Source organism: Hydra vulgaris, chromosome 09 (assembly GCF_038396675.1).
Source record: "Hydra vulgaris chromosome 09, alternate assembly HydraT2T_AEP".
Lineage (NCBI taxonomy): Eukaryota > Metazoa > Cnidaria > Hydrozoa > Anthoathecata > Hydridae > Hydra > Hydra vulgaris.
Window position 1 is genome coordinate 40761914 of NC_088928.1, and position 20300 is coordinate 40782213.

General features: G+C 28.3%; 1 protein-coding gene across 1 annotated transcript in view; it reads right to left on the minus strand.

The window, feature by feature from the left end:
• Window positions 1–3794: 3794 nt before the first annotated feature.
• The window catches only part of LOC100208448 (ATP-dependent RNA helicase TDRD9), a 101022-nt gene continuing 84516 nt past the window's right edge, over window positions 3795–20300 (minus strand). Inside the window, exons 29-36 of the mRNA XM_065805710.1 lie at window positions 19349–19419; window positions 19140–19268; window positions 12835–12912; window positions 11131–11266; window positions 7798–7913; window positions 6668–6734; window positions 4431–4588; window positions 3795–4350 (exon numbers count right to left, since the gene is read on the minus strand). Of these exons, the coding sequence (XP_065661782.1) occupies window positions 4218–4350; window positions 4431–4588; window positions 6668–6734; window positions 7798–7913; window positions 11131–11266; window positions 12835–12912; window positions 19140–19268; window positions 19349–19419 (888 nt within the window). The 3' untranslated portion in view covers window positions 3795–4217. The remainder of the gene's footprint in view (window positions 4351–4430; window positions 4589–6667; window positions 6735–7797; window positions 7914–11130; window positions 11267–12834; window positions 12913–19139; window positions 19269–19348; window positions 19420–20300) is intronic.

Sequence of the window (20300 nt, forward strand, 5' to 3'; positions counted from 1 at the left end):
TAAAATAAAGATGGGACTATCTCCTAAAATATTTCAGTCCTATTTTGAAAAAGTAGTGCATAAATACCCGACAAAATTTTCAGGTAATGACAACATTGTCCTAAAATATAATTTAAAACAAGTTACATATTCAATTCAATATCGTGGGCCTTTTTTGTGGAAAAAGTTTTCTAATATTGCAAATACGAAAAAAGGTAGTATAGAACAGTTTAAAAATGAATTGAAACAGGTGTTATAACTTATGGATTTTAACATATTCAATTTTAAATGCTTTTTTTAAACTAAAAATATAAAATATGTCTCAGAATTTATCAACTTTTTTTTTTCATTAATTCAGTTATGGTGTTTCCTCTAATTTTAAAAGTTATTATTGAAATCTAATCTGAGTTCTCGAATATATATATATATATATATATTTTTTTTTCTCAACTATCAATAAATTGTTATATATTTTACTTTTATACAAATTGGTTTTAAAATAAACATAAATATTACGGTTTTTGAAGTAATTCTTAAACTAATTGTTATTTATTTTTACATTTGTAATTTTCAATAAATTTGTAAAGTATAAATATATTACACGGATTTTGTAAATACGTACGATTGGGGCTCGGTGATAAGACAAAATAATGTCTTCTACTTGCCCCGCCAGTTTTTTTTTATTTATAAACTTTTAAATTGTAAAAGTTATTAAACGGCGAAAATAAACAAATAAGCAAAAACAAAAAATATATAAGTAATACTGTTAGATGGTTCTACCCAAGCCTGAGATGGATGCACTACTGCCGGATATGAATAAGTGAGAAAAATATTTATGTATGCTACACAAAATGAAAAGTTAGCATTATCACAGGAGTTTCTAAATCAGCAATTGTTATAGGACAGTGTGATTCACATTTTGTTGGAGTAGGTGGTTTTTTATCAATACAAGACGTTAATTTGCTTAACGTCTTGTATTGATAAAATTATACTTGGTAAAGGGTCTAAAGGTTCATACTTAAAGTTTGGATTAAACTCTAGAGTTGGATAGTCATGCTTCCCTCCACCAAGTTATGATCCATCTGACCCTGCTACATGCATGTTTGTTAAAACTGGATAGCCGTTGTATTTGCCTGGTTCACCTTTTATATTAATACTAACATGCTCAAGTGGATCCCATCCACCGGACGTAGTAGCATCAACTACCATTTTTAAAACTTAACTTCGTTTATTTCTATCACTTCGTTTCTTTTTGTTGTTATATCTATCTATTAGTCGTATGAAGTTCCAACAGCTATAAAAAGAATCCATACATTTTCTGCATCAAGTCCAACAATTATAATAAAAGTCCAACAATTTTAGAATCTATAATAAAAATCCACTAAAAATATTACCTAAATAGGAATAGCGTTTGCAGTTTGCAAGATGATCAAGGTATCCTTTATTTTGTTCTGAACCGTCTTTTTTAGTCTCTCCTTTGTTGGGTCCACCACTAGTTTATCTTTTATTAACTACTAAGATAGATAAACTACCACTAAAAGTTTTAACTAGCACGTAAATAATTGCATTAACAGCAAAAATTACGGCAGATGTTATCCAACCTTCTTGTGTAAAAATAATTTTTATTTTTTGTCTTAAAGTAAGCCTACCATCGAAATAAAGTGTACTAAAAAGTTCTCGAATCCTATAGTATTGGCTATTAAGTTTACTTGCAAAAAGCTTAACATTTACATCTGCTTTGTTAAGATCTTCCAAATATTCGTAACGGTTTCTATTTTCCAACTCTAAATCACCTAATTCTTTAATTTTTTTTATTTTTTGATCAACTATATCCAACTTATCATTAAGTCTACGTATCTCACTATTACCATCTTCTATTTTTCAATTAAGGTAATTATTTCTTTTTTTATAGTACATACGTTTTGATTAACTATTTTGTTACAACCAAAAATAGTTGTAACAATGCTATCAAACGTAGTAGTAAATTTATTTAATCCTTTTGAAATGGCAGCAGTTGGGTTTATTTTTTTCGCGTAAAGTATTTCAATTTTGCTTTTATTTATAAGATCAATAAGCATGTTAAAATGTGTATCCAATATTTTTGGTTTTTCTCCTTTATTAAAATCAAGTGCGAGATCCCTTAACTGATATTCAGGAAGGTTCGCTATAGATTGAAATTATCTCATATTATTTTTTGTTATATGAATATTAAAATATTTTTAACGGTTCGTACCTGAAAAATAAACGTTTTTTTCACAAATAACATTTTCAGTTTTATTTACGGCAAATGATCCCGTAATTTTAGTTTTATCGACTTAGTTTTGTGTCTTACTAAAAGCTTCAAGTTTTTCATATAAATGAACTGCAGTATTTATTGCTTAATACTGATATGCCTCACGTAATCTACTCATAGTGTTGTTTGCCCGAGCCCCGTTCGGATCCAATTTGTTGACTTCATTACGTAAATAAGTTGATCTATATTTTGGTAATAAATTATCAAGATTTAAGCGTGGTATATCAACTTCTAGACTTGTTTCATCCGGATTAATAAGATCCACTAATGGTATTTCCTCTGGTATTAATGCTTCTGCCTTCTTGTAGACAACAATATATTAGATAGTGATCACACCTCTAAATATAGCAAAAAATGAGTTCATCTCTTCAATCAAGTTATGGTACTTTATTAGACCCTCGGCGCAACCTCACTACAGTGTAAGGAGTTCGAGGTGAAAGATAAATCATCACCGTTAGTTCAAATCTAGCAACTCTAGCAAATCCATTAGGTCAGACGTTTTTAATTCGTTTTTTTAATTTTGTTACCGTTCATGATAGTTGTGCCAGGGTCAATCCGTTTGCTTTACGATGTTGTTTTCACTAGAGGTACAGACCTTACAGCAAGGGTTGTAGCGAATCTCGATAGAAGCCTTATTAATAGACTTACAATAAGAATGTAAGGTTAAGAAATTCAAAGTACTTTTGATTATGGTGATTATTGGAGTGTTCGAGATTTGTTCTTATCTTCATCAGCACGAGCACGTTTTTAGTACTAGATCCAGATCTCAAAAAAGTTAAATTGCCTGGATCAGCCTGGTTCGTCAGGTATTGACCACCAGGCTGATCCAGGCAATTCAACTTTTTTGAGATCTGGATCTAGTACTAGTTTAACAACTGGAGCTAATGCAGAAATATCACTTGTATTTGGAAGAGGTCCGGCTCCTGCTGGTTCAAAGTATTGCACGCCTCTTGATTTTGAATTGTTTAATAGTCAAGGACCGTTTCACCCTTTATCGTTTTCAGATCAATTTGAATATGAAATAGTTTTCTCTGACCGAAGTCAAGTTATAGTTTCAACTGATACTTTAGCTACTCCAAACTATGCTTTAAATAATTTCGTTCTGCAATATGAAGTTGTTAAAAAAGCTTGCAAAAGAAATTGCTTACAGTGGTGTTTCACGATTTGGTCTTTCATTCGAGCGAATTGTTCGTCATTGACGTGTGCAGAGAGATTCAATCCAACCCCTATTACAATTTACTGTTAGAAAAAAAAAAGTTTAGGGGTAAACTTAGAATTCGAAAGCCATTAGGTTTTCGAATTCCAAGTTTACCCTTAAACTATTTTTTGTTTATAAGTTGTTTAGGTGCTCTTAGAAGATCTATCGGTCTTATCACAGAGTATCGCGAAGAGCATTTAACTAGGATTTTCGTGCCTCTTTCCTTACTAACGTGGTTTATTGGGCTAAAGCCGGCGTCGAACTACGAACCTCTACAACTCCATTCGCTGCGCCACGGCTGCTAACTTTTAAATATCAAATCTCTAAATTTTTTATTCTTTATTTATAAAAAGAATTAAATAACAATCTTTAAAGCAGTATTATCGTCGACACAATATTAACACAAACGGTTAAAATATTCGTACCTCATTTATGTCCTTGTTTAAAAAAGAGGTTTTTAAAAATATCTACAAGCTTGTTGTCATAACGTAAACTAATGACGTAACTAGAGTGACGCAAATACGTTCTTTATAACTCCACGTACCAAATTGATTACCATTTTTATTTCCATTAGCTTGACTGCATTTTTTGAATAGAAAACTTAACAATAGCCTTCACATTTATTTCGCACACAACCATATCATTACTTTGGATATATGACACTAAGGTATAATTACACCATATGGTAGTATCATTTCCTGAATTGATGCCGCAAATGCATAAAAAAATGGAAACGTTATTTTTAACCTAATTTTTAAATATTTGAGTAAACCAATTTTTATGCTGAGGAGTTTCACAATGTAAGTATAATGCACGAGGATGGCGGCACCGCACCAAACATACTGGGCACTCCACTTCAGTGGTAAATGGTATGATCGATCTAACAAATAAGAATACTAAATAAAAGTCATACAAATAAAAAATCGAAATTAAAAAAAAAAAAATTGGTTTAAAACATACCGGCCTGTAAGTTTATGTAACTCTTCAAGCTTTTGACGCTGCTCTAAAATACGGGGGTCAATTTCTTTTTCCTTTATTAAAAAGATGCCTTTGTGATATGTATACAAGTGGTTTGGTTTTTCTTCATATCCGCAGTCAAATAAATAATCATCTTTAACCTAGACAAAAAAAAAAAAAAATGAATTTTAAATCTTAAATTTAAAAAGTCACAGATTTAAGTAATGTATTAAACTTATAAATACGCAAGCAGCAGATTTTTGACATCAACTTCACTAGTTACTTAGTAGGTGTACCAATACCACTTAGTGTCAACTTAGTACGTGCACCGTGCACCTACTAAGTAACTAGTTGACACTAAGTGGTATTGGTGCACCTACTAAGTAACTGGGGGGGGCACGTGCCCCCCGGTGTCGTTGGCCCTGATCATATGCCCTAAAAAATAACTACATTAATTACAAGTTACTTTGACTAATGAGTACCTATATTTTATCTTTTATTTCGAAAATATATAATTTCATTCAACACACCAAAATTTTTTTAATACTGCAATAAAGTATATGGTACTTTTGACAACTTTTATTGCCACTCATATTTTAGATACAGAAAAAAGAAAAAATCCTTTTAATGCTTGCACTATAAAACGTCTTTAATGCTAAAAATGAGTTATTACCAATAATAGACCATTATTATATATATTTATTTATTTTAATATACTTTAAAAATTACTTTATTTATAAATAAAAGTAAAAAAAATTTTTTTTATTCAATATTTCAATATGTAATTGTTTATGAAAATTATTGTACGAATCGATACATTTATTATCCGTCATAAGACGACAATTATTATTATTTTAGTATTTATGGGTGTATGTCACGTAATGTTATAACTGTGCACAGGCCATAATTGTGAATCAGGAAAATAATTATGAAAACTCATAAACTGTAATTACAAAATACATAGCTTGGTTGAGCTGCGTTTCAGTCGACTGCTTACACACAATACACACCAATTATAATAAAGTTAAAAAAAAGATATTTGACGTGTGACCATGTTGCGGTAAATAGAAAAATGCGGTCGAGTACCAATTGGAACGTATTATGAGTTCAAATGAGAATTCAGATAATCAATTAGGTAATTTTATTTCAAACAAATGTTCCTGGGACCACACAATGAATAATAAACAAATCTTCATGAGACCACACAATGAATAATAAACAAATGTTCATGAGACCACACAATGAATAATAAACAAATGTTCATGATACCACACAATGAATAATAAATGGATCGTCTAAAACCAAATCAAACTAATCCTCTAAAAGATTACCGAATGATTTCTAGATGTTACTTACTGGTGAAACAATGGTTGTTATGCTGATGCTCATATGATATTGTATCCTAATATCACAGCTTGTTGGCCACTAATGCCATTTGACAGTCATTTTCAATCCATATCGGCCACCAATTCCAGTTGACAGTCATTTTTAATCCATGTTACCATTCACTCGCTATGAGCTTCTGTGAATTCTTTTGGCATAAAATTACTTTTTTAATAAAATATTGTATGCTACCTTATACTTGATACCTTAATTTGCACTCGATACACTTTTAGATCATCATCATCTTAGCGCATTTAACAACTCTTCTTTAGTCATTTGATGGCGATAAACCAGATAAGTCAAAAAAAAAATCAGGTTCTTTTACTACTGAATGTGAACAAATTTGGTAAAATAAACGTGGACAAAATGGCAGTAATTCAGGAAAAAATGACGAAAAAGTGGTAATAATTCTTTTTTACTGCGATTCAAAATTTTAAAGTTTATAACAACCGAAAAAAACATGAATGTTTTAAATAGTGTTTCCTTTACACTATGTATTTATTATTATAATAACTATGAAGTTAAGTACTTAAAACATTTAATTATAAATTTAATGCAGTTATTTGAAAATTACTTTCAACATCAACTTTTTTAAATAAATATTTAAAAATATTTAAACTAATTGTATAAATATTTGAATTTATTATACAAATATTTAAGTCTATTATCAAATCTAAAAAATATTTCAATTTATTGAATAAATATTACAAAAAATATAACTTTGATTTTTTTATGATTTTTATGAACGTTTTTTAAATAACTTTATTTAAATAACAAAAATTATACAAAGTTAAAAAAGGAAAGAGAACAAACATAATAATGTTGAATTAAATATAAAAAAATAAAAGTAAAAAAACCTGGTTCCATAAAAATTCTTTTGGATATGATTCTGGTGTTTTATCTTCTCGCTGTTTGTTGATCAGGCTGGTATAAATTAAGAAAATAAAGTGATTTACATACTTGCAATGAGTATTTTAACAATAATGTCACTAGTGTAAAAACCTTTTTTAAACCCAAATTGTTTGTATAAACATTTTTTTTTTTTTGGCTTAAAATTATAAAAGAAGCATTGACTTTATTTACTTTTTTAAAAAAACCTCCCTCTTCAGACCTTTGATTACATACTAGGTCCCATATATCAGTAAAAATGGTCGTCAACAAAAGAAGTGTAATTTTATATAAAATTTAATATTAACAGAATTTTTGGATAAAATAAAAACATCTAAAAAAAATATTAAAGATTGTTTAAAAACGATTTTTAAAAAAATGCTTCTTAACTATTTTGAAATCTCTATGAAATTTTGAGGCAGGCTTTTCTGACAGCTTGTTTTAAGACAAAGCTTCGTTTAAAACAAGTTTTTTTTTGAGATGTTTTCTCTTCTGACAGCTTCTTTAGAGACTTTGATACACTTTTACTTATTTAAACCAGTATGAAATCTATGAAATCTATCAAAAGTATGAAATCTATGAAATCTATCAAAAGTATGAAATCTATGAAATCTATCAAAAGTATGAAATCTATGAAATCTATCAAAAGTATGAAATCTATGAAATCTATCAAAAGTATGAAATCTATGAAATCTATCAAAAGTATGAAATCTATGAAATCTATCAAAAGTATGAAATCTATGAAATCTATCAAAATATGAAATCTATGAAATCTATCAAAAGTATGAAATCTATGAAATCTATCAAAAGTATGAAATCTATGAAATCTATCAAAAGTATGAAATCTATGAAATCTATCAAAAGTATGAAATCTATGAAATCTATCAAAAGTATGAAATCTATGAAATCTATCAAAAGTATGAAATCTATGAAATCTATCAAAAGTATGAAATCTATCAAAAGTATGAAAATTTAAAAAAAAAACTTTTACAATGTCAATTCTAACTTCAAAATATTTAAATCAAGAAAGTTTACTTTTGGTTTAAAATCATTAAAGTTAAATTTTAAATAAAAATTATTAGATAAAAATATGTCATACTTTAAAAGTTTTTCGCGAGCATATTTCTGTATTTCACTAACTTTATCAATAGGATGCTCAATGGTTTCACTTTCAATGCCAATTGCAGTGTTGATAAGAAAACGAACTGAATTAATCTTTAAAAAAAATGGTAATATTTTTAAATCTTAAAATAATTAAAATCAGTAAAAAAATTTGTGTTTAGCAAAAAATCATTAATTTTCGTATAGAATGCATTTGGAGATATAGTTAAAAAAAATTAATTGTGTTACCATGTTTTGTTAAATAACATAATTAGAATGTGTTATCATGTTATCATGGCAACAGCATGCGTTATCTATTTTAGGTTTTATGTGTTATCATGAATTATCATGTTTTTTTATCATGACAATAGCATGTGTTAGTGAATCGAGTATTAGTAAAGTTTAACAATTACTTAAAAAAAAAATTGCAAGAAAATTTATCACAAACCAACTTAACACAAATTAATATTTAATAAAAACAAAATATAATTTTTGTTTTTCTTGTTTTTCGCCTCCTTAAGGCCAAGAAGGCCACTACAGATGAGGAGGCTACTTAATAGTAGTTATAACTCTCTCTCAACTCTATAACTCCGAAACATGAACCTTGACGAACAAGGCCGCTGCGCTGAGAAACAAGTTGAGCACGGTACTACCAGGGACGTGGTGGGGATCAAACTCGGAACCTCTCGCTTATAAATAAAGAATGGATCAAAAAGAAGAATGGATCAAAAAAGCCAATAAAAATTAGAGGAAATAAAAAAAAAGTTTTGAACATTAATGCTCAAATGTACTTTTTTTTTTTTTTTAAATAAAATTGAAATTTTAAAAAGATATTTTAAAATACAACATAATTCTTAAAAAAAATATTTGACAGCATTTCAAAAATATTTCCATATTTTTGTCTAAAAGTGGTGACCTCTTATAGTTAAAATGTTCCAAGTAGTCCTAATGATTACAAAGCAGCACATAAGTTCATGCAGGCACAGAAGTACATACATACATAGGGAAGAGTGAGGCATTATAATACACTATTAGTGTTTGCTTCATAACAATTTTTTTAATATGCTGTTTTTAAGGAGTTTAATTTGAAGAATAAATTTATACCTACAAAATTAAATTTATTAATTACCAAAATATAGAAGGTTAAACTTATGAGACTATTTAAAGGAAAAATAGAAATTTGTTTCAAGGTACCACACCCAGTACATTGATACAAACTATGAGCATCATTAAAAAAGGAAATAAAAAGTATTAAACTTAGAAGAAAAAAAGATTTACACTTGTAAGCCAAATAAATTAACAATTACAACTCATTGAATAACTTTAAAACTTAACAACTTTTAAATCTAATAAATTACTTTGCCATCAAAAGAGCGCAAAACTTGATTCCATGCAGGCCTAATGACATCAATGACATAATCAAATCAAATATCTTGACATCAATGACATAATCAAATCAAATATAAATATATCAAATGACATAATTTTTTTTTTTCAAAACATAGCTTTAGTAGTAACTATTTCACTATATGAAAGTGGTTGTCACAACTCTTAAGATCCCTCCACAACTACAATGTTGATAACAATGTTGATACAAGTTGATAACAATGTTGATACAAGTAGATAATTGTGAGATGAACATCACAAATGACAAAGGTATTTCAATTATTCTTTAGCTGATGAAGCAGCTTTATTTGTACTAAAGATTTAAGATCATAAGAAATTAGAAAACATCAAGATTATGCAAGATTATGCAAGAAAACACCAAGAATATGTTTGCAAATACCTATTGCAAAATTGAATTGTATATTGGTATTGTAGTCGTTTTGGCTGACATGCATAAATGTACATTTATCTATATTTAAATGCATTAGTCCAGTTAAAAATGTTGTCTAGATTTTTTTTTTGAGGTTACTTATACTACTGTTGTTAAATTTCTTGTAAGTAGCTTGGTGTTATCAGCATGCATTTCTTGTAAGACTGAAAAATTATCAGGAATGTCATTTATGAAAGTAATGAATAATACTGGACCAAGAACAGAGCCTTGTGAAACAATACTAACAACACTAGCCCATTCCAAGCAAGATTCACCAAGAACTACAGATTGTGTTTAATTAGATAAAGGAGTTTAGCCATTTATGAAATTTGCCTTGAACTCCGTTTTTTAATACATTAAAAGTCTTATTAGACTTTGATATAGGGTATAAAGACGAGAGTCAAAGAAAATTAAATTAACAGAGTTTTTGTTCCAATTCATTCAGTTGTAAAATAAAGTGTTTCTTGAAAATTTATTAATTATCATTATTAACAAAACTTTAAAGTATCATTATCTGCAATTTGATTGTTAGTTTTTTTTGTTTGATTTGAATATTCTTACTCAAGATTTTTTTGCTATCTTATCTATTTTAATTTCCTTATATAATGCAGCATTTGCAGATGAATTAGGTTTGATTAGTAGACTGTTGCAATGACTGGTAATGTTGCTTAGCAATAATGAAGTAATTGTTGCTGAGGTTTTTTAGTTTTTGCTCTCTTCTTTAAGCAATTTTATCTTTTCAACAAGACTACTGATAACAATGCAAACTTCACAAACCCAGACATAGGTGCATTTTGTAGTATCTGATAACCACTCGGTACCTACTAAAGTCCATTCAAATGGCTATTTTAGTATGCCATCAGTGACATTTTTATGCACATAAATCTAAATTTGATATTTAAAATTTTAATCCAAACACTTTTTTATGTAAAGAAAAAGAAACATCAAAAAAAAAAAAAAAATACAATTATTTCAAACAAATATAAGTCAGTTAATAATACACAAGTGTTTTGCAGAACACCTTGCAAACTAAAAATAAAAATTTACCAGGTCAGCAATCAAACTCTGATAAAAATGTAGATTAAAAAAAGATCCGTAAGTTTAAATAAAAAAAGATTAAAAAAACATTAATGTTATTTTTCTAATGTTCTTCTATTACTATTTTCTATTGTTATTTCCTTTCATCACATGCTTTCATCACATGCTTTCATCACATGCTTTCATCACATGCTTTCATCACATGCTTTCATCACATGCTTTCATCACATGCTTTCATCACATGCTTTCATCACATGCTTTCATCACATGCTTGCATCACATGCTTTCATCACATGCTTTCATCACATGCTTTCATCACATGCTTGCATCACACGCTTTCATCACATGCTTTCATCACATGCTTTCATCACATGCTTTCATCACATGCTGAACTTAAAATGAACTATGTATTTATAATATCTTTAATGTGGAAATTGTGGAATAAAAATAAAGCTGAAAAAAAAACAAATAACAAACCAATAATAAATCCTCTGCATCAAATTTTATATCAAAACTCAATTCTAGATCATGATCAGGCAATATTGATTCACCATTATCATTAGCACCTAGGCCACAAAGAGCACCAATATAATGAGTATTTTTAGCATGGCACCTATAAAAAAAATAACTTTAAAATATCTACTGTAACACATGAAAAATTGCCCACTAGGACATAAAAATCTCAGTAGAGTTTGTAAAAACAATTTAATATTATATCACATAAAACTTTCAAAAATACATAAAAACTATGAAATTTGTACATTTTTTTTAACCAATCATCTATTTAACCAAATTTTTAATGACCTATACATTCCTTTTTAAAAAACTCTTTGAATAAATTTCAAAGACTCATTTGAAATTTATTCAAAGAAATTGGCTTTCCGTTATTGGAAATAAAGACAAATAAAGAAAAACACAATGAAAGAACAAAAACTACAGAAAGATAAAATCACAAAAAAAGTTTTTCTTTTTTAAAAAGATTTTATGCAAACAGATTGTCTTAATCAACTCTTGCTTGAGAGTGTCAATATCTGATAGTTGACAATGGTAAAAACAGAATATAGATTCACTCTTGCCAATGTTTGTTTCACAAAATTCTTGTTTGTTTCACAAAATAAATGTTTAAAATTAAGAAACTATTCTTCAGTAAATAAAGTCTTAAAACAAAAATTCTTTTTAAAAATGAACCTTTAATATTAGGATTTTCTCCTTTTCAGTAATTGCTTTCTTGAAAATAGTTCAAAACCACCATTATAAATTTATCAATAAAATTTTTTAATCATTTATATCTTTTTTCATATCTGACCAAGAGTAGCCTCCTAACTTAAGTGGCTCCCTCAGCGTTGGGGAAATAAATACAGTAAATAAAAAATAGTATTCTTATTTTCTCCCCCTTATTAAGTCAATGTATATGCAAGACAAAATATCACAACATCAGAATATCACAAAATTAGGTTGATGGAACATCAAAATAAAAACTTGCATACAAATTTTTAAGTTGTTTTCATCCTGTCTTTCTGTATATCATACTACTTAAATTAGTTTCCCCTGGCTGATGAATATTATTATTCTGACACTATTATTTAGATAAAAGTGAAAAAATTTAATTCATCATTAAATTTGTTCCTCATTCATTTGATGAATGACAAATAACTTTTAATGATGAATTTGAAAAGTAAAATAAACAGTAAACCTGTTGTTTTTTTTGTACTTTTTTTTGTTAATGAATGCTTGAAAATGTATCAGAAAGATATTTAAAAATATGTCTATTTTTATTTTTTATTCTTTGTTACTAATTTTATTTCAGTTTTGCTTCAAATAAATTTTTTAACTTAAAGAAATTTTAATTTAACTATAAACTTTTTTTTTCGCATTAGGTTACCTATCTTTCAAAAACCAGGGTAACTAGTAACTTAGCAACAAGGTAACTTAACATTCACAAAGTATTTTAGGTTACTTTTTCCGCTTTTGGTTTTTTAAATATCTATAAACATCAGTTTTTAAAATTAAATTAAATAACTATATTAAAATATTTTTATTTAAATTATAAATTTTTCTGTGGTGGGCATCTAAATACTTGATTGTGCATAAAGGAGGTATGAAAATCCCTACTCCCATATTCAAATCATTACTAAAAATCTAAATAAATACTTAGTTGTGTAAAATGAAAATAAAAAATACCTCAATTCAGCAACAGGGGCAAACAATAATGCTAACATAGAATACAACCCGTGAATATTTGGAAGCAATGTGGTTTCCCTATAATTAGTAATTAATAAATATCAAATTTCATAAGATATCATGTAATAGAATTTTATTTATACAGGCTCCCAGGTGCTTAATACAAGGTGGGGTGAGAATAAAAGGATTGGTGGGAATAAACTGATCAGTGGGAATTTCTGTCCAGACGTATTAAATAAAGGGAAATAAGGAAGGAAGGTGTCTTAATAAACAGGCGGGTGGGAATTTTTATCTTTATTCCTATAAGTGAATTTATATATTCTAATATTTAAAAATTAGAAACCAAGATACCTGAAAACTAATAACTGAAAAATGATAACTGAAACAAGATAACTGAAATATTTTTTTTTAGTTATGAGATACAGCTTCTTTGTTCATAATGAGTAAAATTTAATAAATGGGGAGTGGGGGTCTCAACAAGCTCAGGGTCAGTAGAAAATTTTTCTGAAAAATATTAAACATCCACTACTGTGTATTAAGAGTACCATCTTTTTTTCCCTCTTGATATTTTATAATTCCTGTTTTAAATAACAAATTCAAGTAAATTTACCATGTCTTTTTTTCTGTTTAAGAAAAGACCACTCTCTAATTCTTTGTAACAACTATAACTAAAAAATTCAGGACAACATCTTAAAAAAAAAAGAAAAAAAGTGGTATATTGGCATTTTTGTAATTAAATTTGTTCTATTAAAATTGCAATAAAGGTTAAATTTTCAGGTGTTATATTTATTTTTAAATATCTTAAGCTGTTTTATTGGATTCTTTGGTTGAAAATATGTAAGTGTCCTTATTTTCAGCTTTCCATTGCACACAGAATAGAAACAAACACAAAACCATTTTTAAAAATAGTGGACTTTTTAAAAATAGTGGACAATTTTAACTTTGTCTTGAACCAACTTTCGTTGGTTCAAGACAAAGTTAAAATTGTTATATCTTTGAAATAGTTTGGGATTAATAAAATCTTTGAGTAGTGTAAAAATCAGCAAAATCTAAGACTTAGGGTTGCATGTTCTGGATATTTTCACATGAAATTATTTTCTAATGGTTCTGAAAGTCATAGCACTTTCCAATGTAATATGATAAAAATTACAAAGTATTATTTTCAACATGAATTTAATTGCATAACCTGATATATTTCAATCTGGAAATGGCATTTTCAATTTATTGTTGGTCAAATATTTTAATTTTTTTATAAAGAAAATTTTAAGAAAATAACAAAAGAACTTTTCTTTTTATTTATCTTTGTTTTTATTATTTATTTATATATATTATTTATTATTATTTAACCTTTTTATTTCATTTTAAATTTTAACAAAAGCAATTTTAAAATAACATAACTTAAAAAATACAAGCTATGTTTTTCTAAAAGTTTTGTCATAAAACTGAAATTTTAAATTAATACATGTGTGTTGATATTAAATATTAGATTTAAACTTTGGAATAAAGATGCTTAATTTTAATTTTGAACTTGTGTAACGTAAGTTAAAACTTTGTGAAATTACTTTTGATGCTCTTTTTAAAATGTCAACCATGAATTTCTCTTTTTTTTAAATGTCAACCTTCAACCTTGTGTTCTACTAGTTTTTTCTTTATGTCTTGTGTTTTTAGTCTTATGTCATTGTACTGCTATGTATAGCTTACCTTGCAGGAAAAGTACCAATAAAAATTGAAAAAATTGCAAACATAAAGAAACTAAAACCCTGCATTCCAGTGGAGTTTGAAAACTTTTATGCTGAAATTTAAATGTGGCCAACAACTGAAGTTGTTGAAGTTAAAAATGATGACGAAGTTGTCGTTACTCCTATTGCTTATCTCAGACTAAAGAGATTTATTAGAAGATATATTTTGAATACAAATCCTGCTCATCTTTATAATCAAAATCTCAACCTTTAATTCACATAAAACACAACTTAAAAGTTTAACTGGCCAGGTTAGAATCATGACATTAAAAAACACATAAAACACAACTTAAAAGTTTAACTGGCCAACTTAGAATCATGACATTAAAAAAATGACAATACAACATGCACAAAATTTATAAATGTAGATAATTATCTATTTCAAAAAAAGGTTATTATGATTTTTAGGTGTAATATGAAACTTTAATTTAAATATCTTTGATACTCTCATACCTCAATTATTATAAACTTGTTTCATAAAATGGCTTTACATTGTTCGTAAAAAGTTATCAATGTATATATTTTTCAAAATATTTTTGAAAAATTAAAAAAAAATTAACTTCCAACAAGGCTAAAAGCAACCTCTAAGTAAGTTGGTAGTTTACAAGATTTAATTGTTATCATCATGTAATTTAAGTCGGTAGTTAACAAGATTTAATTGTTATCATCATGCAATTTAAAAAGTTAACAGAAAAAATAGAAGAGAGTTAAAGTGCATGAAAGTGAAAGTGAAAGTATAAAAAGAGAAGTGAAGGAGTAAGAAAGATTTGTATAATAAATGTGTCAAGGAAATGAAAAAAAATAAATAAATGAAAAGAAGTTTTTTGAGCAGGAAGGAACAGGTGCAATAAAAAGATGCAACTTAGCTGAATAACAAATCATGCAAGATTGAATTTTGATTAATGAAACAAGTAATGATAGCTCATAGAGTAGGTCCAAAAGCATTTACAATTTGTTTTTGGATCTGTCTAAATAAGGGAGGGCCTTATTAAAAAAAACAGCTTAAACATGACAACAGTATTCCATACAACAATAAATCAGAGATTTAAAGCGCTAGAGAAAGGAATAAATAATAAAAACATGGCAAGCACAATAAAGAAAAGCAATCTTAGCAGATAACTTTGCAATGTATTGTATATATGGTTTTCATGAGGGGTCAGCAGTAAAAAGATAAACAAAGAAGACATAAAGTAGAGGGCTTAGTAAGAGTATTTCTATAAAAGCCACTCATCAATATAGGAATACTAATAACCATTATTAGTAATCCTATATTGGTGAATGGCTTTTATAGAAATACTTATACTTGCAATAACCATATATATATATATATATATATATATATATATATATATATATATATATATATATATATATATATATATATATATATATATATATATATATATATATATATATAGTTAATTCACCTCCCCAAAGCAGAGAAAGCCTTGGGGAGGTGAAAGCCCGAGGAGGCTACTTAATTGTGGTTATAACCCTCTCTCAACTCTATAACTCCAAAACACGAACCTTGACAAACAAGGCCCCTGCGCAGAGAAACAAATTGAGCGCAGTACTATCAGGGATGTGGTGGGGATTCTCGGAATCTCTCATTTATGAAGCAAATACTATACCACTACCACATATACATATATATATATATATACTACCATATGTATATATACTACCATATATATATACACTACCATATATACATATACATATATATATATATATAATACTATATATATATACACTACCATATATACATACATATATATATATAATAATATATATATATATTTATATATATATAATAATATATATATATATATATATATTTTCACCATCTTCACTTTCAACAAAGCTGCAAGCAACCACCATTAGAGCTAGAAGTTACTGAAAGAGAAAAGATGAAATCTATAGAGCAAGATAACAATTAACAGACAACTTAAAAGAGTGGAAATTATATGAACCAGGAAAACAAGAGGAAGAAAGCAAATTCCAAAGGACTGATGTTCAAGGAAAAAAATTAGCTGAATAAGAATTTTTGGAGCACTTAGGAACTGTCACAGTTAACAAGAATTTTATGAGTAACACAAGAATAAATTTTAGTTGATTGCAAAAATGCTAGCTCTTTAGAAAGAGAAAGAGAAGCAACATTATAACAATGTGATAATGGTTGGAGATTGGCTGCAAGAGAAAGTCCAATTTTGTTTACAATGCATTTTTGCACCTTGTCTAAAAAAGAAAGGACATCATTGGAAGATCTGCCCCAGATATGGCAACAGTATTCCATACAATGACGGATTTGAGATTTATAGAGTTAAAGAATAGAATCCTGAGTAAAAAAGTGGCAAGCACGATAAGGAGATGCAACCTTATCAGATGCTAATTTTGCATTACTCTGATATATATTTTCCAAGAAAGATTTGAAGTTAGAGTTAATCCTAGAAAATGAAGGGTAGATGACTCATCGAGTACATTTTCGCTGGTAAGGAAGAATTCAATAATCTTAAAGACCTGATACACTGTAAGAAGAGAGCTTATGGAGAAGACCAGCATGCCAAACTTTATCAAAAGCAACAAATTTAGAAATGTCGAGAGCAATAGCCTTAAGCTCTTCACATCTATCTAGTGCAGGATAAAACCTATCAGTTATTACCGTAAACAAAACAGCAGAAGAACAAGAAGATTGAAATTCATATTGATGATCAGAAAGTAAGTTATTAGATTCAAGATTAAGTGTTTGTTAATTAAAGACTTACAAACCTTGCTTATGATAGTATAAGACTAATGGGACGGTAGTTAGATGAGTCAGATTGCTCTCCAGAAGTTTTGACAATAGGGTTAACAGATGCCGCTTTCCTGCAGGATGAAAAACAAGACTCTGATAAGCACTTGTTAAATAGTTTTGAAAGTATAGATGACAGCTCCAGAGTATACTTCTGGAAGAAAATACTTCTGCAAGCTGTAGAATAGTCTTAGCAGAAAATCACTTTAGATACAGAAGCTGGAATGATACGAAAGTCAAGCAATAGACTATTTCACCTCTATATATTATAGACCTGTTTATTGGCTATACCAAGTAGAAGGCGACTAGTGGAACCAAGAGATAATATTTATGAAAAATTCTTAGCAAATCTGAACCATACAAGAGAGGTGAAATAACAGATTTGCCCTAGTTATAGATACTGTTAAAGATTCTCTAGAAGTCACAAGAACCTAATTTTTGAGATGAAATACGAGATTTTTTGACCTGAGAATAACGGGCTTTGTGTTAAACAAAACTTTTTTACAATGGTTTCTAGCAATAGAAAACAGACATCTGTTTTCTGGAGAATTGTTTTGCTGATAAATATGAAAGTAATGATTTCGATTGGAAATTGCAGCAGCACAATGTGAGGAAAACCATGAAGAAGAGTGAGGCTTGACTTGGAATTGTCGAGAAGTAATAACTGATTCCATTTCAGCCTGAATCCAAGAAGTTACATAAGAAGCCCATTTGTCAGCAGGTAAATGAAAGATTTCTACCCAAGGGCCATCACGAAGAAAATCACAGAACGAGTCCCAGTCAGCTTTAAGTTAGTTGTAAGTGGTACAGCCATAGAGGGATTTTGATGATAAAGAAGAATAAGATAATAGTTTTAGAGAGATCAAACTGTGATCAGAAGCACCTAAGGATGAATGTGGAGAAACTGAGCACTGACTAGGATCAGAAACAAGACATAAGTCGAGTAGAGAAGGTAAATGATTCAGATTATCTGGAAAGCAAGTTGGAAAGTTGACTATTTGTGTTAGAGATTAAGAAAGATAATAGTTGTGGGCTTTAACGCCTGCAGAGTCACTGACACTAGAGCCGAGCCATTAGGTGTGATGAGCATTAAAGTCGCTAATAACAAAGATATTGGATAAATAGATAGGGCTTGGTCAACTTAATCAAAAATAATATCGAAAATAGTGCAGTCTTGAAATGAAGGAGAGCAATATAGAACAAAGAAAAAGGCAAAAGAGGGAAGTGGTCCCAAACAAAAGTACATAAAAGAATAGTCTGTAGATTCAAACCTAGTTTCCAGACAAATGGGTGAATTCTTACAAATGTAAACACCCAGACCAAGCATATGACTATTGGAGACGAATTAAAGGAAGATAACCATCAATATTAAGATCACAATATGAGACAGTAAGCAGGTTGTACTGGTTTACATGTTACAAGTAGCAGGATAACCTAACCTGACATTGATTATATATATATTATAAGTATATATATATAATACAGTATATATATAACACAGTATATATATAATACAGTATATATATAATACAGTATATATATAATACAGTATACATATAATACAGTATATATATATATATATATATATATATATATATATATATATATATATATATATATATATCATAACATTTTTTATTACCATATGTATGCAAGTGTAAAATAACAAGAAAAAATAATAAGAAGCTGTAAAGCTTGGTCTGAAACAGCCATGAATATATATATCATAATGTTTTTTTAAAAATCAAATCAGTAACATCTTGTTTATATCATACCGAGCAATGATGCTATTCCCAGCTGAATTAACATTGACAGTTGCGGCAATCAATAACTTTTGATGCTTATCATGAGGATCTTCACATATTACCACACTATTAACGGAATCCTGTTCAACACGACATCCGCTGTGAAACGTGAAGAAAAAAAATACATAAATTATTAAAATGAAAACAACAAAAATGTTAACATGAAAATATAAACATACCGTAATCTCGCAGAAGCAGTAAGCCCAAAAAAACTCAATTCATAAGGGCTGTGAGGTCCTCGCAAAGGAATCTAACAAATTTAATTAGATTAAGATAATTAACTGTACAATAAATTAAATAGAGTAGGGGAGACCAGGGCTAGTTGGCAGCAGGGGTAAGTTGATGAACTGCATTTATCTTCAGAGCCTTTCATCAGAAATTGATAAAAATTACACAGAACCTTCCTAATTGATCACTTTATCATTCACTATAGTATTGTTAGGATTTGCGCATGCACATGGGAGATATTAAAATTTATGTATTTTTTGGACAAAAATGTAAATTTTGGAATATCGCTTCCAAAAGCTCTTTGACGTTACAAAGAAAATAGTTGTATGAAAAAAAAAAATTGTAAAAGTTCCAGTCACAATTGTTTTACTATTTCCAGTCAGACTTTTTTTCAAAATTGTCATTTTTCAGGATCTATAGACTGTTTATTGAAAAAAAGGCTTTTGGGGTAAGTTGACTCATAGCGTTTACTATGGAAAAATATATTTTTATAAAATTAATTAATTTTTTTAATCTTTACCAGTATTAAAAAAATTTATTCTTAAAATTATAAAAAAAATTTTTTTTTTAGGTTTTTTTTCACAGATAAAAAGTGGGCCACTGTTTTGGCTGTTACATGTACTAATATTTGGTACCAGCTAAAAGTAATTTTAAATTTTTGGCTTAAAATTGTTGCCAAAATTAATAGTAAAAAAATTTCTATTAATTTTGCACTTAATAGTACATTAATAATCATTTTTATAGTTTGTGCAAACTTACTCTGGGGTGGGGTAAGTTGGTGCAACTTTTTTTGAGGGCCTGGGAAGACCCCAAGAATTTTTTTTTTGTAAATGAATTCATACTCTTTGAGACTACACTTTAATATTTTCTAAAAAATTTGCTGTTAGGGCTACAGAGCTCATA